The 26,050-nt window shown below is 43.4% G+C and overlaps 1 protein-coding gene across 1 annotated transcript in view; it reads right to left on the bottom strand.

Annotated features, from left to right (window-relative positions):
• CCDC85C (coiled-coil domain containing 85C) overlaps positions 1 to 26,050 on the bottom strand; it is a 107,551-nt gene that overhangs the window by 23,287 nt on the left and 58,214 nt on the right. Inside the window, exon 2 of the mRNA XM_066552915.1 lies at positions 16,606 to 16,682. Coding sequence (XP_066409012.1) covers positions 16,606 to 16,682 — 77 coding nt within the window. The remainder of the gene's footprint in view (positions 1 to 16,605; positions 16,683 to 26,050) is intronic.

The following is a 26,050-nucleotide window of genomic DNA, read 5'->3' on the forward strand; positions in this document are numbered from 1 at the left end:
AGCTGGAGGTGAACTGTTCAAGGTCTGCTACATTAAGTGATACAGCAGGAAGGCATTTTTATCTAAGTTCCTACATGCTCAATAAAAAACATTTATTAAGAAGAACATAAAAAATATTTTTAAGACTTCAGATTAAATCAGAATCAGCAAAAAAATCCACAAACCCCAAACAAACAAACCAACCAACTAACCAACCAACCAAAAAACTCACCCAAAAAACCCACACCAAGAGACATTTTCTAGATTAAGGCTTTTTAAACAGTGCTACTATCATTCACCTAAGCTTGCAAAATTTGTGTTGACGGGAACAGTTTCTCATTTGGTTACAAATTTGCTTGAACCCACAGGTCTTAAACATAGTCAAATAAATGAAGGTGGTTAACATGACTCTAAAAACCAGATAAATGCAACCATCAGCCTGCACTCACAGGGGAAGGAGCACTGGGTGTTAGGAGGACTGAAAAATCACCTTGGGACAAAGTTTCTGCCTTGTGTCTTTAACTCTCTGTGATCTTGAAATGTGAAGAATGAGAAGTGTTTCTCATTTATAAAAGTGCACCCAGAAAAAGCCAATACACAAGCAGCCAAAATCAAAGGTCTGGGAGAAGATTCTATCTTTATCACCAATAAACATCTCATTAACTTTTCATATTTTTAGCAGTATCAAGCAGTGCACTGTCCTCTATTTTAAGGTTTAGAAATCATGACCTTTCAAATTTTTATGCTCTATTAAGACTTTCAACTGCCATTTGCTACAGAAATTATGTTTTCTACTTCAAAAGAACCAAAGAAAAATCATTGGGGCAATAAAATTTAACAAGAAATCTCATAAATTGTATCAATTGTATGTAAAAACCTTACAATAACCCAAAGGCCTGAACATAACAAGGACTTTGGAGACTGTTGTCATGCACAGATCTCTGGAAACATCAGAAGTTCATTTCCATTTCCTGCTCAAAGAGAAGAATTAATGCACTCTGAGTGGATACATTATTTTCTATCAGTGTCATATATATTTTCTTGTAGCTACATGGCCTGTTTTAGTTGATATTCAGCTTTGGCTTTATTTCAAAATGCTGTTTTCTTAGGTTAAAACTTCTACAGTGACCCAGTGCTTTCACAACCATTCTGGAGGCCTCACCCTATCAACTTTCCTTTTATAAGCTGTGAAGAGAAGGGCAGTTCTCAAGAAAGCCATAATGAGAAATGGATGCTAGTCCTGTGTGACCCAATCTGCTGGGAGCTGCAGTGTCTCACATGGAGTCGAGAGATAGAGAATGAGTTCAGCATATCAGATATCTGGGATTCCCCTGAATTTATGAAGAGAGAAGATGTGGCCTGTATTTCTTTCACATTTCACAACAGAGAGTCAGAAAGAGAGAGATCTGAAGGAGATAACTCCTTCTGAAGCTGAAAAGTGACTGCTGCAAAACCGAGTTTCCACTATTCCTGGGAGGTATATGATTTCAAAGAAAGGTTAGCAGGTCACAATTGAAGATGATAAGAAGACTCTTAGTTTACTGGCAGTGTCCCAGGCATGTGATGTCTCTTGGTGGTTATCCTGGAAGGATTTCACCTTGGCTGGTTGTGCTCCCACACCCCTGCTGTGTGCAACCCCCTCTCCACTCCTGTGTGTGTGTGGGGACACAGCAGCCTCCTGGAGAGGTCCTGGCACTGCCACCCACTGCTTTGGGCCGTCAGCTCAGGAGCTCAGGCACTCTCCCCTGATATCTGGGATGAAGGGGCAGATGTGTGGCCAAGGGAAAAGCAGAACAAAACAGCCAAAACGTGAGGTTGTATCTTTGCGCTGGAGACCCCAGGGGCTGCAGATCCCCTCAAATCTCTGCTCCAGAAGAGTGTGTGGCCTCAGCAGTTTAGAGGCCATGGGTTACTCAGACTTCTGAAAACCTCACTGAGACCTGCAAGATGGCACACAATCATGGGGCACCAGAAATGTAAAACCAGGCCTGAGAAAGAGAGATTTGCTGGACATTTGCATCCCAGAAACTTGCTGGTTTGCCCCAAAATCCAAATGGGTTGGTCTACGTTGGATTCCCCACGTGTTTCCTCACATTACAGCTTGTCCTCACAGAAAGTCAAAATGCTTTTCCCAGCTAAGGAAGGGAGACAACCAAACCAAGTCAAGACAACACCCAGTATCCCACTGCTATCACTAAAACCACACTAGTTTAAATTAATTTCATTTACTGCCCTATGCTCCTGCCTGGAGAAAAAGTCTGCGCTGATTTCAATTTGGCTTAAATTGGTTGAAATTGTGTTGGTAAATACACAGATACAGTCAAAACTCTGCTCTAACAAGTGTTTATAATGGATTAGTTCTATTGCTTTTTTTAAAGCAAATCCCATTTAAGACTGCACTAGCGTGTGACAAAACCATTGTTAGGTTGTTTCAGTGGCAGCTGATTATGAATCTGACCTAATGCATTCAATTTGATGGAAAGATTCCCACTGAGTTCAATGAACATTAAAACAAGCTCTTAATTAAAGAACAGAAAGGAAAAAGAGAAAAAAAATAGGACAAGAAAAAGAAAAGACATCTAAGAAATAAAAACGCTGAGCAGAGATCTCTCCAGAAGAGGAACAAGGTGTTTGGAGCAGAGAGTGGGTTTGCTAGTGCAAAAAGAGTCTTCACCTGCCATTATTTATAAGACATCCCTGTCAGAGATGGGCAGAGTAAACTTTTTCCTCCCACTGTCTGTCATAAAGCCTCTTTCATGAGCCCTGCGCTCAATGCAATTTTCCTTCTATATTTTCTAGAAGTTATTTGGGAATGCATCTTACTTTATTGCTTGTGGTTTTTTACAACAGGCTACCAATCACAGCTCTGCACCATTTATCTTCCCTGTACTAAAGGGAAATGTGTGTTTTTACACCATAGAAAGAAAACTGCTTTTTCTCCCTTTCTAAAATTAAAATGCTGCAATGACACATATTCAACAGACCTCCCTAAACATTTGCACATTCCTTGGGCTTTGCTATCAGTGTTGGAGCTAACCAGGGAAAGAAAGTGAATCCCTCATTAAAAAGCAATATGACTAATGATGCATCAGAATGAGTAGCCATTACTCCACTTAAACCTAAATTAAAAATCCTGGTATTTGCATTGTCAATTCACTCACAAAATGAAATCTCTTATTACCTTACCCAATTTTCATTACTGAGATGTAAGTGGATCCCAAATTGCTTTTCTAGTCAGAAAGACATTTTAAAAGTAGAATCCCTGATCATCTCTGTTCATCATCATTGCTGGAGATTATCTCAACTAAAGGGCAACATATCTATAATAAATTATCCTTCAGGTAAAATCACTTCACGTTTCTGGAGTTTCAAGAAATTTATCACCAGAATCATTTTCATCTGAACTAAAACTCTGTGGGAGCACTCAGTCTCAGTCAAACTTTTATTGGAACTGCTTCCTGAGCTGAGGAGCAGAGACAGAAGGAGGGACACAGCAAAGGAGACCAAGTGAGAGCTCAGGAGACTCACACACCAGTCCCCAGCAAACACCAACAACTGGCCACTGACTGCTCCAAGAGTGGCTCTTGCTCTCTTACTGTCAATATTTTTCAAACCCTAGTTTCATCCATAGTTCAAAGAAAAAAAGAAAAGATAAAGGAAGCATGTCCTGACTTTCACAGTGGTACAAAAGTGCAAGACCTGCCCTTGGTCCTGCTCAGCACTTCCTGATGAGCACAGGGACAAGCCAGCAGAGCCAGCACCTTCCCCTGGCAGCACAAACCTGAGCCACACACAGCCAGCACTGGCACCCCACCACTGTCATTCCAACACAATCACTCCTCAGCACTCACAAAAACCGACAAAACAGTTATTGATCAATTTTTCAACTGGGCAGGACTTCAGAGTGACCCAGAAGACACCACTGGACCAAAGCCCAAGACCTTGCCAGCCAGTTATGAAACAAATGCACACAGGCCTGTCCCTCCCACCAGGGAAGGGAGTTTGGTCTATTCCCACCAGTGAGAAAAGAGTAGGGCCAACAAACCAAGTTTTTTAGTAAAAATAGACTGAAAAACCAACTTTTTTTCAGTGTAGAAAACAAGCAATTTGATGGGTGGAAATGGATATTTTCCATAACAAATAATGTATAATTTTAAATGCTTGAGATAGAAATTAAAGTCTTGGTGCTTACCAAAGACTAAAATTACATTAAAAAAAAAAGGCAAAACAAAACAATGAAAAAACAGCAAACACTTGTTCCTATCAAAGCTTTCTATCCTGCTAGCAAAGAGAAGAAATGGTGGCCTCTGACTTTTTGACCTGCTGTGCTGAGTGATTCAATTGAAAAATAACACAAATAACACAAGAAGATGGATGGTGTTTGTGGTATTTTAAGGTCAAAGTACTACAAAGAAACATTTATTTTCCTCTTCGTTTCTGTCCAGTAAAGTCAGATCAATGCTGTGGCCATGTTGGACCAACTATGAAGATAAAGTGTTGAAAACTTAGAGACAAGTCAGACAAATTATCTTTTCTGCTACCCTTTAGTGTTACTTCTGCTAGAAGGGAGAAAAAAGAAGACAAATATTTAATTCTGAAATACTTTGATGCAACAAAATGGACTGTTCTTAACATAAATTAAATACAGAAAGAAATTTACTTGACAGAAAGTTCTCAGTATTTATGAGATTAGCAAAAAATGATTTCAATTAGAATTATGTTCTGAAGTGACCGTGGAAAATTAAAAAGCAGCACTGTCAGCTCCCAGTAATTCATGAATTAGCATTCAAAACAGGGTTGTTACATAAGTAGCCTTTAATTGAAAACACTTTTTTTCTCCTTTCACATAAATTCTAACAGATGAAGGCTGAAAACAGATTTTAAAAAGATTTAATCATAAACGATCAGTTTGACCCTGTGCCCTGTGGAAATATTAAAGCCTTCACAAAGGGTCACAGCTTCCCTTCTCCCCATGGGCTGTGGGGTCATTTGGGAGCCATTTGGGTGTCTAAACACGGGCATCCTGTGCCTGAGCATACCCGAGGCAGCCCTGGAGACCTGGCAGAAGTGACAAAGAGCTGCTGGAGACAAAGAGCATCCTCCAGCTGCAGGCAGGAGCAAGGAGGGACAGGCCTGCAGGCACCTGAGGACCACAGCTCTCTCCACCCCTTTGAAACTCATTTCTAACCTCCTGCACTGTGAGAACTTTCTCTCCTCACTTCTTTCACAAGCCTTTTTTAAAAACACACAACAAAGCACCAAATTGAAGGCCCCTTTCTGTTTAGCTCTGGGGAGTATAAAGGGATGGCAAAATGTGTCCAGAACACAGAGAATCAAGCATACATGAGTCACTGACAGCAGACTTCCCAAAGTACTGTCATTTCCAAGGGTTTATAATAATCAGCCTCATTTTCTTACAATGCAGACCCACTTGCACTAAGCTCAGGAGACAGCGGATTACACACTGCACCTCTTAAATGTATTAATATTATATCTGCTTTCAACACAACTTTAGAAGAAATTATGTAACAGCATGAAATGCAAATAGATGGAAAGGAATACTGCAAGGAACTCAATATTGACAAGAGAACATGCTCTTATTGACACTAGCTTAGAAGATTTTCTTTGGACAAATTATTATGCCACACCATCACCCAGCCCTGTGACAGACAAGCAATTTCCATTTTTCAGTGGCTACCTCCCCTTTTACAAAGCACAGGATTTCCTTCAGCCATCATTTAAAAACATCAGAATGAACTTGGTCCTCAGCAACAGGGCAAGGGCATCACACCCTGACCATGTAAGCCCATAGGGATCCTGGCTTATGATTTGGGTAATTCTCTATATGGGAAAAAATGCCAGTATTAAAAAGAAAAAATTGCTCTTATTTCAGATTTTAGTTTCACCCATAAATCTTGGATGTTAGATGGAAAACTCTGTTGAGACCCTAGCTTTTGATTATATACATTTGTGAAGAGAAAAAAAATGCAGAAGGTTTTATTTCAGCCCACTGTGTCAGGCTGCCTTCATCTTTATGGACTCTTGCACTGCCCATTACCTGGATTACTTGTCTGTCACTGTAATATAAATTCTTAACCTACCAGCAACAATACTCTAAACCATAATTGTTCCAGTAATTGAAACTGCCTCAATTTTGACACTCAACAACCCATTGTTTGCAACTGAGTAATTAAATGGAAGATTTAGCTCAAGACCTTTTTCTGTTATTTCCTGTAGCAGTTTAGCTGAAAGTGCACACTTCTCTTCACACAGGCAAATGGCATTGATTTGAACTTGGCCAAAACACAGATATTACTAACCAATGTCTTTTGCACAAGAACAAGGGCAGAAATAAAAATAAATTAGTGGCATATTTATACATTCAGATGATTAAAAAATGGAAATCACCAATATTAGCAAGTGAAGCAATAGAATAAGCAATCAGAGCCCTAAACAATCAGCAGCAGTACTAAAGGCAGCCCCCCAGTTCCAAAAAGCTGCTTGTGGATACATTAGCTCTCTCTGCCTCACTGAAATTTCCTGGGAAGCTGTTGCACTCAGCCAGCTAGAAGGGAACAGAAGAACATTATACACGTGGAAACTTAACCCAAATAAAGTTATTTTATTATCTTGAAAAAACCCCATATCTTTACCACAGGTGACCAAAGGTCTAATATGCAGGTGTCAATATTGAGTTACTTGGTAAGACAACATCATTATCTGAACTTCAACCCCTTTCCCTATATTTGTGAATGAAGCCTTGTGGAACCCATCTGCACAAACACTAATATCTTACTATCCAGATTCAGAGCATGGTGAACCCCCCAAACAGCTGGTAAAGCTTGATCACCTTACTCTTCTTCTCAGCTACCACACTCCAGCACACCTGCAGAGGTCAGAGGCACTATCAGAGCACACAGCCCTGTTGTTGTGGTGTTGTGAGGGTTCCCAGGATGGGGTGAGAGATGAGACTCTGACTCCAAGTTCTTAGAAGGCTTCTATTCTATTCTATTCTATTCTAGTCTAGTCTAGTCTAGTCTATTCTATTCTAATACTATACTAAACTATAGAGAAAAGAGACATCAGGAGGCCAGCCAAGAATGATAATAAAAACCCGTGACTGACCAGAGAGTCTGACACAGCTGGACTGGGATTGGTCATTAATTAAAAACAATTTGCATGGAAGCAATCAAAGATGCACCTGTTGGTGAGCAACCTCCAGGCCACATTCCAAGCAATCAGATAATTATTGTTTACATTTCTTTTCTAAAGCTTCTCAGCTTCTCAGGAGAAAAATCCTGGTGAAGGGATTTTTCAGAAAATATCATGGTGACACCCTGTAACAAGGAGCTGGCCCAAGGCAGAGCAGTGACATTTTACTGAGCTAAAGCAAAGCACAAACACATCTCAACACACAGGAGGTGGTGCAAAGCACCTGCCTTGCACAGCTCTCACAGGGGCACCAGGGCAATGGGCCCTGATTCTCAGCACCAGCAGGGATTAGCCCTGTCAGGCAGCCCTGTGCCCCAGAGAACATCCCCTATCACACAACCTCGCACAAACATTTCCCCCTTATCTCATTAGTCCATGTTTTAGTGTCTCATGCACCAGGAATCTGAGGGATGGGCAATTTCACTGTGTGAAGCTAGCAAATAATTGAATTAAGGTTCAGTAATTGCAGTTATCACTACAAGACTTTCAGGCAAAAATAAGCTCAGCATAGCACATATCTGACTTTAAGTATATGTGAAGAGTCCCATTAGCTTCAGCAGCATTTATCAGGCAAGTTGGAAATCCCACACATGAGAGTGCAATAAAAAATCAACAGATTTGATTTTGAAAGAACTCTGCAAATAAGGAAAAAAAATTAAGGGATGAGATTAAAACTATTTAACATCCTCCATGTCATGCAATAATATGAGCTTTCTGCAACAGGAGAGATTAAATTCCTTTACACTGGTTCATATCCCTGTTGTACATGCAACACATCTGGGGATCACTTGAACTGGTGACAAAGGCTTTAGGGGATAAGGGTCTGTCAAACACCCACTCTCCTGATTCCCTCTTCAGCATTCAGCCAGGAGGTCACAAGCACAGCCTCAGCCAGCTCCATCAGTATATCCATTTTTAGTACTTCATGTAGAATTGGAAATGAATTTGGGCATTGTGCCATGGCTGGATTGTGGCCTTTCACAAATGTAACACAGGGGTGAGGATCCCCACTTCTGCCTAGGCTCTGACTTCCCCCTCACATCATGATCTGTGTTCACAGAAGCTGGAGGGGCAACCAGATTTCACCTGGCTGCATTGGTGACAGCTGGAATTCTCTAATGTTGGGGGAGCTAACAACTTTGGGAAAGGCAGGAGACAGTCGGTAAGAGGCTTAGCAGATTCTACCATGTAAAATCATTCTTGGAAAAAGACTTATTAGCATCTCAGTGGGGTACAGGATATAAAAGCAGTGCAGGTTTCAAACCTCTCCATTCTCTGTAGCAACTGAGGTAGGGAACTTAAGTGCACTGCTAATATTCAAGAATGTCTGAATTTTTGTCCTCTTGTTTTAGATCTGCAGAGAAAGATCAAGCCCATAACTCACAGGAGACTCAGATAATCAGTTCAAACCAAATTGCAGTATATAATTATAATCACACAACTGGCAGGCTTTGCTCAGGAGGATATATGAGCTGGCATGGCTGAGAGATCCAAGTATCACAGCCTATAACCCAAACAGAAATGCAGCTCAATAGTTAACAAAGCCAAATGGAGCTATAGCCACTGGCATTTGGTGCAGCCCAGGTCTGGTCTGTGGCTTGCAGGGCTGGAGTTTCAGAGTCACAGATTAATAGAGCTCATCATGGCCCATTAGAACCAAAATCAGCATCTTTACTGGGCGTGCCAGCAGAGAAACTACAGAATGCTGCCCCAGCTCCTCCAGGGAAGTAGATGTTGATATGGATGTAGTATCAAGCACAGCTCTGGACCATCCCCCAGAGTCACCTTTCATTTTCTCCTGTCAGCTGCACTCCAGGCAAGGAGGCTACAGGGAAGCACAGCCCCTCCTCCCAAAATCACAGCCACAGCAGTGCTGCTGGGCTGCCCTCAAGGCAATCCCCACATGCCATAAAACAACAGAGTTGGGAATGAGATAAACAAAGACCTGAACCATCTCCTGATAAAGCAGCAAAGGTCCCTTGCAGGATTCAGCTCATGCTGGGCACCCGAGTCTGTCCCCTCTGGAGGAACTCAGATATTCCAAGCTCTCTGCTGAACCAGGACTCAAGCAGGCAGGGAGAATCAATTACTGCCAGTCTCAATTTTTTTTGAGTTAATCTGAATATTCTTTAAAAGTCTCTTATTAAGATTTAGATTTACATTTTTGGCTTCATGAAAAACAAAAGAAAACTGAAAATCTTGTCATAAACTTACAGTTTTGAGTAAAGAGGCTTTTTTGTTCTCAAAGCAATGAATGATTAACATCCTTCCCATTGTTGCCCAAGTAGTTTTCAGATGTCAGACTCTGAATCTTTCTTGATCTGGGCTTGAATTTGGCATTTTACTCATTGAAAAAATCTGGTTTTCAGCCTCTGCAGTTATTGCATAATTTCCCCTCAAGACATTTTTCAGTACTTCTCAGATGGACAGATCACTGAGACTCTGTGTACTTTGAACTTCTCCACATGTATCAAAGACACAAAAAGCTGCTTCTTCATAGCCTGATCTAACTGCAATTAAGAGCTTTTTCCCTGGCCCTGTCCTCATACAGAGATAAAAAGTGGAATTTAGTGAAATTATTACAAAGCTGGTTAAGCACAGGATATGACTAATCCTGTATTTCACAGCTGGAGGTTAAACTGAGCCTCATTAAACCCAATGTTCTTGCTTACCCACAACAGAAACAAATGGGGCATGACAGAGCTTTGCATGTGTGCATCTCTCTCACACACACTCTAACACTGAAATTCAGCTCCAGCCCTTCCAAAATTTTAAGCTGCAAGAAATTATATGATGGTCTCAAAATTGTAAGAGTGAATCAACCCAGCATGTCTCTTTCTATCTGTTAGTTGACTTCTGGATCCAGATCTTTTGAATTATATTTCCTAGATTTTTAGGGAACTCTATTTACATTCTCATAAAAATCCCTGGATGCCACAGGTGACAACCCCCAGAACACACAGTACACCACCCAGATTTCATTATAAGTTGCAAAAGCTCATTTCTGTCACTGATCATGCACTTCAGAAGTGCATAAATGCACTTCTAAGTATTTATTCAGAGAATATTTATTTTGGTAAGTAGTAGCTCAAATCTCTGATGTCCAAAGCAAACTGAAGGAACTCCACTATCTTAGGGGGCTTGAAGGTATTTTGAACTGCTCCTATAAAAGTGTGCATTTCTTATCTGGGGAGGAAAAACATTTTATTCAATAAGTACATATTGTTACTTACATCTCAAGTCAACTTATTGGATAGCAGACTGGTCAGATCAGTCTTGTTATTGTAATTCATAGAAGAAGTGAAATGGAACACACTTGGACATTTGTAGGGGGATAGAATATAAAAAAATAAAGGTAGTATAGAAAGTAATCTTACCCCTAAGGAGTTGCAGTGGGCTAATTATTAAAGATAAGGAGCAGACCTGACTTTAACAGGCCACAGCTGTAACCAATGAGAAGAAGAGTGCTATAAAAGAGTGGATTGGTTGGTTGGGGAGGAACTGGAGACAAGTGGCTGCTTTGTGAAGAAGGAAGAGTCAGTGCCTGCAAGAGACATCAAGGGGGCATGAAACTCTTGCAATAAGGAAACGCCACTGTGGGACTTTTGCAATGTAATGACAACAGCCACTGATTGGCTTTGCATGCTATGTTGGATTTTTTTTTTTTTAAGTTTCTGCTTCCACACCTAAGGAAGCAACATTTGAGGGATTCTGTTATCATATTTTGCATTTATGCATGTAAGCAATGCAGTGCATTCTCAAAACTATATCAAAGTTTTGGTCTCGAGGGAGAAGGTCTCTGAAAATCTTTCTTCAAGAATTGTACTCCAAAATGCATGGAGTCCTGTAGGAATTCTCACCATTTACTTGAAAGGAATATTTGGATGTGACCCCAAATACGAATCTCCTTTTTCATTACTTAAAATTAATATGCAGCTAAACATTGAAACACTGACTAAAAATGGTAATAGAGTAACTGAGGGCAAATCCCCTTCAGTATTCTGAATTTAAATGGAGACCAACTGCCTGGAAAACTTTCATGTCTGAGTTGCTCTGTATTACCAAAAAAAAAAAAATCCTATTTCCCTTGTGAGACCTTAAATTAAAGCAATTATACTTATCCTCCTCACACACAAACAATAGGCAGGCTTTGGGGAAATCAGACAGGTTTGTAATTTTGTTCCTGTCGTGGTGAGTGTGTGCAGTGCTCCTGGCACAAGCCATGGCCTCAGACAAACCTCCAGAGCCAATTCACAGAGAGGCCCAAATGCTGAGACCTTACAGCACCTCTGAGAGCCAGGGGCAACTCTGCAAGCAGGAACTGTTAATGGCAGACTTGGCACAGAAGTGGCTGATAATAAAATAACAGGGGAAATTGCACTCTGACTCTGCTGAAGCCAGCCAGCACATTGTGGGCAATTTCTTTTTCTCCTCCTTGGGAAGAGATCAGAATGGCACTTCTCTCCACTGAATGGCATTTACATCTTTGTTCTTTGCAGTGCTAACATTGTCAGGCTCCTTTTGGCCCTGGGGTCCAGATTTTCCCTCTTGTTTTCAGAAGGATGTGCTGGAAACTGCCTGCTGAGAGCATGGTTGTGCCAAAATCCAATTTGCCCAAGAATTGTGGCAGCCTGCAGATGCTGTGACCATGGAAGTTCCTTGCTCAAACACCTCAGCCCTGTTTCAATAGCAGTGTTTCAGGCACTGCCTACTATCTAATGAGTTAATAATATCTACCATTCCTACTATTAAATTAGTTAATATTTTATTAACTCATTTAGCTGCAGCCTTTTAATTCAGGAAAAGCATGCAATTTCTTAAAAGTGAGACTAAGAACAGTTTTCAAGAACTTGTAGGGATGCTCTAAAGATCTTGCAAGGAAACTCTAAATCCCAGGCAGCTAGCAGGCTGAACTGCTGTCAAGTGCTGCTACTGAAGTCTATTTGGCAATTTTAATTAAATACTCATAAATCTCAAGGGCTGTCACTCCCTAGAGAAGAATTTTTTGTTTCTGCACCAGGGGACTTGTGAAAGAGGCACCAGGACTTCATTTTCAAATGTCCAGTTACTTGGAGCCTCACCTGCCCAATGCACCTGGTTTCTATAAACCTGGATGTTTTGAAACAAAGCTGTGTAATGTGCCCTGAGCATCTCTGAATAGAAAAATGCCTCTGGCACTCCTGCTCTCAAGGGAAAAGGTAGACACAGCTCAGCAGAGACTACAAACCAAAAGGAGTCCTGACAGGCAGCCCATGGTGCACAGTACCTGGTTACAAGGAGAGAGAAAAGTGATGAGCCCACACAGCCTAAAAGCTCCAGTTTTAGCTAAAAGTGTGTGTGTACAGAATGAGCTGAAAATGCAAAATAATGTGAAAGAATGGCCAGAAGTTTGTTACCCTTATTATCTCTATAATGTATGCACTAGTTATGAAACTACCCAGAACTGACCTTTGGAGCTCCTAAATGTTGTAAATACACATCTCTCTAACCTTAAGTGGAAAGTGTGTAATTAAAAATTCCTTTTTTTTGTTCAAGGGGCAGCATGAAGGAGCTTAAGGGGTTTATTTTGTGCTTGGACACTTCTAGCTCAGAGAAATGGAAAGCAAATATGGTCTCCCACCTCAGGGATTGTATCTTAGCAATATGGAAGGTATCCTTGCCTGGTCAACCAGACACCACTAAAGAAAGGTTAACATCAGCTCTTCTGGGCATTTCCCACAATGACACAGAGGAATATCAGGACTTCACGTACATGATGGTGCACAGACCAAATGCATGCACTCAGCAGAGCACAGTGCAAGTCTTGCCTGGAGAATGTGAGGCTACAGAAGTGCTGCCCATGAAGCTCTCTGAAACCAACACCCAACATTTCTCAGACCTTTCATTCATCTTCTTCACACTGCAAAACTAAAACTTCCAGAAACCAGCTGCACCTGGGAGAAAGGTTCACACCATCCCCACCAGGCTTTGTGGGGTCTTTGCCACTGTGGCTACACCACAGACACCTACCAGCACTGGAGAGCAGGATGGAGGGGTCTTTTCTGGTAGTGGCATTTGCTACAACCTCTGCCCAAACAATATAAACCAGGGCAACAGAAGTTGTGGGTTGCCAGAATTGCTGCCAGAGACTTTGCCAGCACAGTGATGCCATCCAAGAGCGTGACCTTCTAGCTGACATGGTCACACCAACAAAGCATCACAGCATAAACTGTGTCAAAAAAGTAAAAGCTGGGGTTGTTTCTTCTCAGAGAAAGGAAAATGGAGAGAGTGATGAGTACTGATGGGTTAGCAATGTCAGAAGCATATTATTTTCCAACTGGAAATGCACATAATATCCTTCCTTAGAAAGCAAAAGTCAAAACAACAAAACCCCCACATATATGACTATCATAGTAACACCCTTATCTCCATTTGCTTTCCTCCCACTGCAGTGTGGCTTGTGAGATGGTATTTCTTGATTCCCAAGAGTAAGAAAAGCTCTCTCCATTAACCTGTTCAAATAAGTCACTAGAAAAACAGAAGTGTGAACCCCAGCACATCTGTACTTCAGGTGACATGTACAGTGCACAGCAGCTGCCAGGCATGGGCTGGGCTGCTTTTGCAGCTTGTCCCACTGAGGCTTTCTTCTGAGTGCTTCTAGAGAAAGGATATGTGGGAAGCAGGAGAAAAAGTTCAAGCTCAGAATCCCCTGCAATCAACATCTTGATTCCAGAAGGGGCTACAAAGGCACCACCTCTCAGCATACCTTCACTCCAGAGATGCTGAAGAAGATAAAGCAACAAGTCTCACTCAGGATGCATCAGCCAGCAAAAGGGTATTGTGTCACTGGCCACTGGAATATAAATCCAGCCATAAAGCTTGCAAATATCCTTTGCAGCACCAGCCTTCTCTGGATGAAGCACTATTTCAGCTCTATGTTTAGCAGTTGGAAGGGAGCCAGGAAGACTTCCATAACCACCCCTGATTTGTTAATCCCTTAATGTTCAGGCACTTTTTGTTACTTAGGACGTCAGGTTTCATCACCCCTCAGCACACTGGTGATAGAACTTCTTGACACCAGGCTGCAAATATTATTGCAAAGTCAATACTCCCAGGGAGAAAGCCAAGCCGAGCTGAAATGTGACTTTGGTGTTGACAAGCCAGTTTGGCACTGCAGAGTTCAAACAGCCAGGATCACCTGGCAACTTTGAAAACAGGAGAAAGTTTGCCAGGATCCTTTCTGACTAGAGTCTTATCCCAAAATCCACATGGTAACAGCTAAACACTTCCCAGTCAGACAAAGCAAGTAAAAACACAGTAAGTGGATTATGCTCTGTGGGAAAGTGCTGGGAACTATATGTACATATGCATGTGAGCCTGTGTCTATACAGATTTTCCTAATCTTTCTCATTAAAAGAGAAAAAAATCCAGATCTGGGTGTGTAGTATGATAGACTGGAGGTGATGCAGCTCAGTATTCCCAGGGAGTTCAGCCAGCCCATGGTAGTCCTTCAACAGTCCTGATGCCCTAAGGACAGCTAAGCCCCTTCTTATAATAAGAGAAGCTATTTCCTGAATGTGATCTAAAAGAAGTTGGATCCTGGTCTTTTTGGAGAGCCATTGAGACATCACACAGGGGCTGCACAGCACATCACAGCCAGGCTGGCATCAGTGCCTGCTGCCACTGGGGATGTGACTGCCCTTCTCCAGAACACAGAGCTATTTTAAGGTAATGTCCCACCCTCCTGGATTCAAATATTTGTAATTATACAGCCCAGAAGGTGATGACACCTGAGGACAGTAGAGGAAAAGGCATAGCCTTCATACCCAGGGCAGCATGCAGGTGAAGGGCTGATGAGCCTGAAGCAGCCCTGCACAACCCAAAATTAACTGGGCTTCATCCTAACAATGCAATAAACCCATGCAGCTATGCAGACCCTATTCATGTTCACCATTAATTGCCAACTTCTTCTTGACCTCCCAAGGCAGATCTGACAGAGTAAAGTGCTTGGCTGTGGCAGGACAAAGCTGGGCCAAGGGCACACTGAGCCCATCCCTGAATCCATGCACATCCCATCTGCCTGTCAATAGCTCCAATTAAAGCAACCAGACACCAGCTCAGCCACAGTTTGGGAGAAAGACGGGGGACCTAAAATCAAATTAGCAATCAATTAATATATGAAGCAACTACAAAGCTGGTGAGTTGAGCACCCTTTGGGGTTTAACACTTTGGTGCCCTCTGAGTTTTTTTCATGGCTAGTAATGCCAATGAGTATGCTGGGAGAAAGGAGTAATCCTTAAAAAAGCTCAGAGTCGGGCCAAAATGTGTATTTCAGAGAAAAAAAAAATTGACAAAATTATGTTATTAAAATTTCAGTACACATAGAGCTCTCTATTATTTTTGTGTGTTTACTTTAAATGAGAATGTTTTAAAAATGTGACCCTAGGACAATCTATTCTCCAATCTGGTGAAATGCAAAGAACAGCACAACATAAACCGGCAAAAGGGCATTTAAAAAAAATATTACCAGGGTTTTTTTTATTTCCAGCCCTTATAATTGGGAAAAATCTGGAACAAAATTACTGTTTCACTAAGTGAAACATAGTGCTTGAAGTAAGAAGCAAAGTATAGGAAAAAATCTTTAAAAATCGCAGGAAGGTGGAACATAAAAGCAGTGAAAGGATGCAAAGAACAGGTAAAAAAGGGTAACTTTTCCAATGGTTTAAATAGACAGTGCCTTATTAAATGCAGCAGAGCTGCCCCTGTTTACACCAACTGCTGTGTTTCACAGGGGATCCAGAGGACATACCAGCCAGAATGGCTGTTTTCTTCTCACTGCTTGACATTGCTCTATAAAGACAGGTAAGCAGCACGAGTGATCAAAAGCACAGTGGCACGTGGAGTAGAATTTGAAAGGGAGATGCAAGCAAAAAGTGCCCCTTTAGAGAGTCTGTTCAGATTTAAGTAAGATCTCAAATAAAAGCTGGGAGCCTGCACCACACACAACTATTCCCAAGGCTGTCCTTTGACAACAGTCTCCTCTTTCAACAAGATAAAAGTCGATGTAAATGGGCAAGGAAGGCAAAATCCTACAGCAAGGACAGGCAGAGCTGGACTCTCGTGGCATCCCCAGGAGCAGAGGTGGGTCAAGGAGCTCTGCAGGGAGGCATTAATGCCTCTCTGAAACACACACAGACACTAACAGAGGATTCACTTTTTTTCCCTATATTTTTTTTAATTTTAACAAAAGGAGACCAAATTCTATCCATTTTTAAATTTTAACAAAAGGAGAACACAATTCTGTCTATGAATTGTGTTCTTCCTGCACAGGATGTTTACCAAAAGCCAGTGTGCATTAACATGGGCAGTCAGACACAACCATATGGAAACAGGAGAACTGGGCCACACTAGTATCTATTAGGCAATAAAACCTACCTGGGAAAGAAGCTTGTTGTCATCCTCCAGCAGCTTCACTTTTGTTTCAAGTTGCCTGATATAGTTGGAAGATGAATCTTTAGGAAAAGAGAAAAAAAAACACATTTAAGCTTCTTGTGGTACAGGGGTACAGGCGAGTATTGTGTCAGAAGCAACATACTTGCTATTCATCAAGTTTGGGAAGGACTTGATGAATAAAACCCTATGTGTGTAGGGTGATGAGGGACTCCATCAAAGGTTTTTTTCATTAAAAAGCTGAGATTTAGCAACAGCAATATCTTCTGTAGAGCTGCATCAATGCCAGTTTGAGGGGTGGGTGATACAGAAGGAGAGTAAAGTTGAAACATTGTGTTTTGTATTTTCATAAAAGTAATTTCCTAGTTTTGAAGGCTATTCCCATTCATCTAGACTGCACCAAAATACTCCACAACAGAACAAGATGTTTTCTTTTAGGTTTGAATAAACAACCCCTCCAGACACGTGCCTTTTTCTTTCAAAAAACAACTGAGAAACTCACAAAACCAAGCTGTTGGCACAGCTCTAAGAGGAGGTCAGTGCCACAGCTCCCAGTGCTGTAAAAGGGAGAGAAGTGTATTCAGCAAGGCCACAGAGCTGCAGCATGCACACAGCCTGACACACACAAGTGCCTAACCAGGACATCTGTTTTTTCTAGTGGAAGCACGTGTCACTAACCAGAAAAACTAGAGGACAATAAAATAGGGAATACCCCCACATAAAATGGTAATATTCAGCCTGAAGGAATGCAATGGCCAGTTTACCACTGCAGCAAGACAGGAGCACCAGACAGGGTGGCCTGGCACAGAAGAGAAGTCACTGGAGAGCTCTGTGGGTGGCTGACTGCTCTCCAAAGCATCTGGCTTTTGTTTTGAACCATGCCTAGAAGAAACACATCTGAAAATTTCACAGGGAAGAAAATAAAGGATGCTGGGACAACCTTTTCTCCATTCTCATTACAGCTTGATGAGTTCCTCCCATACAATTGGATCTTAGCAAAATTTCTCCTCCACTTGTAATTGGAGTAGCAGAGGCCATTAGCTGTCACAGCAGGAGGAAAAGTTTTGAAACAAAAGTATATTAAAAACTCCAAACATTTTCCACACTGCTAAAGGGGCTCTGAAAAGTACAAAATTATAACTTCCCTCATCTCATTTATTATGGTTTGACTGCAGAAGCCACTGTTCCACCCCAGGACTTCCTGCTGAGCATGAATGGCCGAGGACCCAGGTGCTGACACAAGGGCCCCAGTGCCAGTGGGGTGTGCTGCTGTGGCACCTGCACCTTTTGGGATCAGCCCCCCATGGAGAGCAGGCACCTCTGGCTGCAGCTCTGGCCCAGGAACACTCACCAGGCACGGGGGTGAGGTTTGGGCTAGCTCTGAACCTGCTGAACAGCTCCTCTCTGCTTCTGTGGCTGCCAAAGGCTCTCAGCTCTAAGGCTGAATGCTCTTCTGGCCCCTCAGCAGAAGGGCCAGCAGGGGAGCCACAGCTAATCACTGACTCTGCCTTGGCCACTCAAGGGAAAAACTGGAATATGCTCAAAAAAGTGCTACCCTAGACCAGTGCCAAAGCACACAAAGGAACAGCAGGATGGATCTGAGTCAAGTGCCCATCTAAAAGCACACTCTCAGAGGAAAAATGCTCAGTTTTTTGACTGGATTATGCTTTGTTCAAACCCAGGAAATCCAAACAAGTCCTCAAGAGAAAGGTTAAGAAGACACTGTAGGGAGCTATGTAAGTTCAGTGAACAGCTTAAGTGGTGACAAGGTTCACAGCAACACCAGCTTGAGCTGCAGGGAGCACAAACTCAGCCCAACAACCACCCTAACATGGGGGAGTCTCCAGGTCAGAGAAGAGAGCAAACCAAGCAGGTTATAGAATCAATCTAAAGCACTTTCCCTGTGAAGGCCTCTGCACCACAGCATTACCCATGCACAGCTAAGGGTGGTGAGCAGAATGCTGCAGCAGATTGGTGCTGAATTCAGCAAGATTTCAGGATCAGCTTGAAGAACCTGCTGAATTAGTAATGAACCTGTCCTCCAGCAGGGTGCAAGGGGAGTTTGAGATTGTCAAAGCCAGGAGGACCATGGATTCTTTGGTCTGACCTCCTCTGTGCCCCAGGCCATCACACTTTGTTAACTTACCCCTAATATCAGTACAATAATACCCATTTGGCTAAACAGCTCCAAAACCAGTCTCCATCTCTGTCTGAAGACAACCAGAGACTACTGGCTGTGTGCTGAATACAACAGCTTCCACTGGCAGATCTGGTCAGATAAGGTGTCCCTCCCACCTGCATTCCAGCTCCACCAGTACCCTCACTGTGCCAGCAGCTACAAGGAATTTAGGTTAGTTGGATGAATGGTGATGCAGAAGCTGCCATGTTCAGGCCCTGAATGCTACCAGGACTGACTGGCTGGTTGATGAAAAGAATAGAGCATGACTGCCAAAGAAAAGGAAAGCATGACTGCCAAAGAATTATTTCCTCTCTGTGGTTTCATACCCCTTACCAAAAAAAAAAGGATATTCCTTGGGAAGGCAAGTCCTGCATCATTGGGAGCCAATGCACACCACTGGTTCTGAAAGCCTGACCTGAGAAATGCTAGAATTCTTCAGACACCACTGTTCAACCGCAAACCATGTTTGATGTCTGACCTCAGCCAGAAAACACCCTATGAAAACATAAAATATACACAGGAAAAAAATAGAAAAAAAAAACCAAATGAGTGCTCAGAGCCATCCCAGTCTTTGCTATGGCCTCAGAGATGAATCAGTTCCATCTTCTGGACCTGCCTGTGTTGAGGCAGGTGCCAGATGAACCATTTGCATCTTGATCTCAGTTCTCAAAAAGCTCATAACTCTCACAACAGCAGGCAGTAACACTGCCAGGCTAAACAGTGAAACTCCAGGCTAGGTCTCACCCATGTTATATCAAGAAACACATTCCCAACATTTTTCTGACTCTGACCTTTCTCTTATCAGTGAATTTCCATCCTCTCCTGCCTCCCCCAGAGCCAGGAGACAAGGACAGCCTCAGTGACCCATCCAGGAGAGGCAGCAGAGTTGGATCACTGACTGATGAATCCCTCACATCCCTTTTCATTAGAAATCAAACAAATGGTCCTCACTGCTGTGCCAAACCTGTGAGCAGTGCTCCACCTTCACCAGCCCAAAAGCCCACTCTCCTCAGTGGCTGGAGCAGCTCCCAGACTCAGGCACTGGAGCAGTGGAACCCAGCACAGCCACCCAGCCACACCTCATGGCACTGACTTTGAGTCCACTCTCACCTGCTGGAGCTCTGCTGGTGACCAGACCAGCATGGTGGTCAAGGATAAACTTTCTGGCACTTTCAGTGCTGCCTGGGATGCCACTGGGGCCAACATCCTCCTCTAGTTGCCCCTTGGGGCCACGAGAGCCAGCTGCACGAGCAGTGGGTGCCTCAGTGGGCTAGATGGCACCAGAGGGAAGGAAATTTCCCATCAAAACATTTCACATCCCACTCAGCAGCCTCCCTCCCTGTGGCAGCCATCACACAGCAGAGGAAGCTGGGGAGAGGCAGAACGTGCCCTGCCAGGCTGCTACCCACGACAGTGAAAACTGTAATCCCCATCAGCCATCCCTCACTTGCACCCTGTAAATTCTACAAGCTAAATTGCTCACAGAGCTGAGAAACCTGAAGTCCTGTTTCTTTACAAAGCCTTGGGAAAACCTAATTGGATGTAGAGCTCTCCACATTATGTCCATGAGAGGCAGAGGAGCTGTGCTCCAGCTCAGGAAGGCGCATTACTGTTATTATCCACCCTCCTCAAGATTTACTGCTCTAAAAAACATACTCCATCTGGAATGGGATGTAATTCAGCTTGGGTGCAATCTAGCTGAGTAACTTTTCTCCACATAGATAAACCACTTAATACTCATTACAGCTAAATGGAGGCAAGACAAATCAGTCTACCTTGTTTTAACTCAATGGTATCTCAGAGAGCAGGGAACTGTCTGGCTCCTCAAGCTTTGTAAAACCATAAATTAGAAATTGTTTTTGCAAACAAAACAATCTTGCAGCCTGCAGAGCACAGAACAGTTTAATTTTAAAATACACTTGTAGCCTTTCTGATTCTCATCTGAGATTTCAGAGGAATCTGGCAGAGGGGTAAATATGATAAATTACACATTTATTTTGACAGCAGCAAAATAAATGGTTTCATTTCCTTGTATGCCACTTCTCCAACCACAGGAATGCAGAGCAGAGGTTTGTGGGGTAGTTGCAAGGTTGGGATTGAGACACTTTTATTTAAGACCTTCTCATAATGAGGTGCTAGCACCTAAATTAATATAAGGAAAAACTACCCTTTACTTAGGGCAGCTCACACCAGAGATGTCAGAAAAGGTTAATGTAGGTGTCTGTGAGATGAGAAAATTGCAAGAGCCCTTTGAGGGGACTTATTCCCAGCATGACAGCCTGGGCAATACCAAACAAAACAGCAAGACTTGAACCAACAGAGGTGCTTTAGTCCTCTTCCATAGCAGCCCATTAAGGTTTGATCTGTCCTTTTGATTTGCCTTTTTGCTAGAAAGCACAGGTTACCCAGAGCCCAGCTGGAGTGCTGGCTGGCAGGCCAGGGCACGGTGCCCCATTGCAGCTCTGTCCCCCCATGCAGCTCAGAGGTGCCCCACACACCCAGGAGCCAGGCTGGACACCCACTGCTTCCACTGCACTTCTTCCCCAGGAGCTACTTTAACTAAGCTTGATTCATGACAGCAAAGCACAGCTATATCTTGTCAATGTCCTGCAAACAAGGCTCTTCCTATCCTCATAAAAAGCAGCATCCCTAAAGGGATTCTCCCAAACCACAGAGGAAAGGCACACGAAGGAATGATGCTCTGCCAGATTTGCACCTTGCAGCCAGCTGCCTTCTTTGCATGATAGAATGCTGACATTTTCCCTTCCTCTCCTTCCATCAAAGATCATCTCATAAGAAGGCCTTCACCTGTGCTCAATAAAACACTTTGCTGTTTGTTGGCAGTTTCATTATCACATCTCTGCTCTTCCCCACTATATTTCATATTCGTAGTGCTCAACTGGTCTTGCTTCTTGACACACACAAGCAGGCTGAAAAATGGCCAGTGGTTATATCTTGTAAAGAAGTTGATTTATTAAAGCAACAGCACTCTTTCAGAGAAGTTGGAAAGCAGATGAAACTCACATATCTTGAATATTGTCATTAAAGGGAACTATTGGGAGAGATGGACAAATGCACCACCCTTGCTTTTCCAAGGCAGCTCCCATCTTTCTGCTCCCACCAGAAAACCCCAATCCCAATGTTCTGTTTCAGACTGGTATGCAAGGCAAGATTTCACAACAGGCTGAAGTCAGTGGATGGATGCTCAAATGTGAGCAGGGCCACCACAAAGCCAAAGCTGAGTTACTTTGGTTTCACAGGTGCTGCCCTCTGCTATGGCACCACCGGGGTTTTCAGGGAATGCTCGTGGGTTTGCCTTGGTGCAGAATCTCAGAATAACCTGCGTGGGAAGGGACCTTTAACAGTCACCTAGTACAGCCCCTGCAGCAAGCAGGGACATCTTCAACTAGATCAGGCTGCTCAGAGCCTCATCCACCTGTCCTTGAATGTTTCCAGGGAGGTCCTCTTGGACAACCTGTGACAGCATTTCACCACTGTCATTGTACAAATTTCTTTCCTTATACCTAACCTAAGCCTGACCTCTGTCAGTTCAAAGCCATTAACCCATCTCCTACCTCTATATACCCCTGTAAAAAGTCCCTCTTCAGCTCTCTTGTAGCTCCCTTTGGGTACTGAAAAGCTGCTCTAAGACTCCTTGAAGCCTTCTCTTTGCCAGGCTGAACAACCCCAACTCTCTCAGCTTCTCCTCAGAGGAGAGGTGTTCCAGCCCCCTGATCATCCTCACATCTTCGTGATCATCATGTCCAAAATATCATACTCTGCTAATCCCAAATCCCATGCCTTTCCAGCAGCATCTCAGTCACAACCTGGGGTCTCCCTTGAGATGTGGTAAGAGAATATACAACAACAACGTCTATGGTAAATAGAAGCTCCCAGTGTTTTGTACCTATGCAAGATATTCAGCAAGCAAGCCATACCAACCTGCTCTAGCTCTTGTCTCACCACCTCATTCACTGTGGGTTGTGTAGGGAGAAGTTTCCTCTGCACTCTGTCAGCCACTGATAGAGGGGGCAGGAATGCACTCACAGAAAGAGAACTAAGGCCAAATCTTAAATATTTCCATGGCTGAGGTGCAGCACATCTATTGAACAGACACTGCCTTTAGACTACAATAAATAAATGAAAGGCCTATCTGTAGCATCCAAAGCCACCCACAAGAACATCTGTCTGAATGAGACTGGTAGGATCAGGCCTCATTTTCAAGGTGCAGGTGATAGCTCAGGCATAGCTTAGGTACTCAAACACTAGTCAAAACAACAAAGGAGTGTGCAGCCAGTCCAATCACAAATAACAAAGAAATATGGTCTCAGAATAACACACATTTTTAACTCTAACAAGACTGGCTATGCACAGGCAACATGGCTGTGCTGCAGCTCTGACAGGATGGAACATATGCTGCTGCAGCTATTTAATTAACATTTCATAGCAAGCCTCTAACTACAAGCTCTGAAGGTTTTCAAGACTGTATGTTCCTGACTCAGTTTCAGTTCATTAGACCTCTCAGGGTGTTTAGCAGCCTCAAGCTGGTCTGTAAGAGTCTGGTAAGGTCTCTCCTGACCCTGGTTGTTACAGCTCACTACTGTGACTTCCAGCCATGACATCATCTCTGCACACAGCAAAATATCTGCCCACAATGACTGTCAACAGTTGAGGAGCTCCTGAAATCAGGATTTCACTAGCAGGTGGCTGATAGGGAAGGAGCAGTGTGTGTGTGCCCACGTGCTGCAGCATGGTGGCTGCCAGTTTCTCCTTCCTTGCTTGGGTGATGTGTACATGACAATCTCTGTGGGGGCTGTCCCTCTATCACAGCACAGAACAGCAGGCACCACTGGAGAACATCTGCATCTGAGGATGTCTAACCCTCACAACCACGAAAAACCTGCCAAACAGGAACCTGGTAAAACTCCTCCAAGTCCTGTCATCTGAATCCACACCTTCCCCTCCTGAGAGGACAACCAGGAGCTGCTCTTCTGCTGCTGGCAGTGGGCAGGGACCCCAGTGCTGCTCTCCAGGGCTCTCCACAGCCCCCCTGTAAGCCTGCATGCAGAGGACAGCACTTTCACCAGGCTTCTCACACGTGCTGCCTGCATGACAGACTGCCTCAGCCCTGGCACCAGTCACTGCTGGCCAGCCAGGTTTCCTGGAGAGATCCTTCCTGCTGTTCCCCCAGAAATTCTGAAGGTAAACAGCCAAGGAAAAAAAGGTGTTTGCTTTACAAGTTGTGTTTAATGCCTGACTTTGGGCATCACCCCGAGAAAAATCAGTGTGAGTTTCTGATGGTTCAGCCTCAGACTAAGCTTTCAGTCAAGAGTGAATAGACTGTAATTAGATGAAATAGGCAAACACAGTGATAGAAATATTAATTTTCAAGACACACACAGCCAGACAGTCTTGACTGGTGTACATGTAACAGAGAAAAGCTGATTTGCATCCCCTGCAGTGCTCTCCCTCCCTGCACATGGAAGCCTGCCCTGTCTGAGAAAGCAGGTGCTCTCCAGATCAACCCCAGGTGCTGCAATACCTGCAAAACCCATCATAGCCCACTGACACCAGGCAAAATTCAGGGTTTCCTTGGCCTCTTGAAGAAGCCATTTGCTGTGCAACCACTAGATGTACCCAATGGTTTCTGCCTGAATGCAGAAAGGACAATGCTAAAGAAAGTATGACAATGTTCAGGTTTCAGGTGGATCAGAGTGATCCTGTCTTCCAGACACTGTGGGGCAAGAATTTCTACACCAGAGCATACTAGATGATATGAAGGGAGACAAAAGAAGATACAGAAGTTGGAGGAAAGACAGAGGAGGATCAGACTGACTACTGGAAGTGATGCTGCACTCCTGAAAACTTACAAGAGATGAAAAGATGAGCAACCCCAATATACTCGAGGCTCTTTGAGGGCTCATGCCTCAGTTAACACAGCTTCATTCAAAAAGCTTTGCTTCCCATGTCAGAGCTGCACTGTGGCAGCGCAGGATCTTCTGCTGTCACCAATCCCAGCAGAATAAAGCCATAGCCCACTGACCAGTGCCAAAGAAGTGACTTAGGAGATCATCATAATCTTCCTTATCCTGTACCTCTCTGCTATTGCCACAGATGGACAAGGGCTGATCTACCACAGTATGGCCTGAGCAGGACCTTCCAAGAGAGTCTAATTTTAGAAACTGAGAGATAAATCCTCTGCTTTTGCTAGACCCATGGATTGATTGTTTCTCCTTGGTACAACAAACTCCTTGAACCACATGATGGAATGGCCAGACTTGGCTCAAAGTTTGGGTCCAGCTGGGTTGCACTCTTCTGGGCAGGAAAACAGAGGTGAACAGAAAGTTGTGTCACCAGTGCTTGTTAGAGGAGAGAAGCTGCAAGTCACTCACTGCTAATGGGATTCTGCAGCTTTAATGATTATGAAAAGGTTAAAATGACCTGCCAGGCACCCTCAGCTGTTTAAGCCTCTTTTCCTTCCTCGTGCTGCTTTAATCTTGATAGCACAATCACGTGACCAGGTCAAAAAAAGCCCCAAAGCCGATTAGTGTCTTTCCACTGGCTACAAAGGACTCAACATTTGGAGTAGTGTGGATCTTTCAGCAAGAGTGGCCCATTTTGCTCCACAACCTCCTTCTGGGGGCACTGATGAACACTGCAGCCTCTAGAAGCCAGCAAGAGAGTATGGTCCCAGGGGAAATTCCCTGAAACCTATGGGACAGGCTGTACTAATTTCTGTTTGTATCAATCCAGTTACTCAATTCCCCTCTCCCATTGCCAAAACCCAACCCTTCCTGTCTGACTTTGGATACTGCTGAGGTAGCTGCTCTCCCTGTCTCTACAGCATCAACCAAAGGCTCAGTCCATCCCACAGCCTCTGCCAAGGTCAACCCAAACCTTTGTGGCAGCATCCTTTGATTCCTCATTCAGCACACAGCAGTCCTGTGAAAAAGGATCTTGGAGACTATTGCAGCTTGTAAACTGTGCATGAACCAGTTGTTAGGCTGAAAACAATATCTGAGATCATATCATGATGCAGAAACAAGAGACCTGTATGTAAACAAGGGAAATAATCCTCCTTTACCAGTGCTATTAAAGATCTTGAATACAGATCTGTGTCCACTTTTAGGCATCACACTTCAAGACTCATGCAGGCTATTTGGAAAAATTCAGGAGAGAAATAAGGAGGATCAGAGTGTGGAAAGTATAATCTAGCAGGAGAGCTTGAAGGAATCCAGCTTGCTTAGCCTG

Source organism: Molothrus aeneus, chromosome 6 (genome assembly GCF_037042795.1).
Source record: "Molothrus aeneus isolate 106 chromosome 6, BPBGC_Maene_1.0, whole genome shotgun sequence".
Taxonomy (NCBI): domain Eukaryota; kingdom Metazoa; phylum Chordata; class Aves; order Passeriformes; family Icteridae; genus Molothrus; species Molothrus aeneus.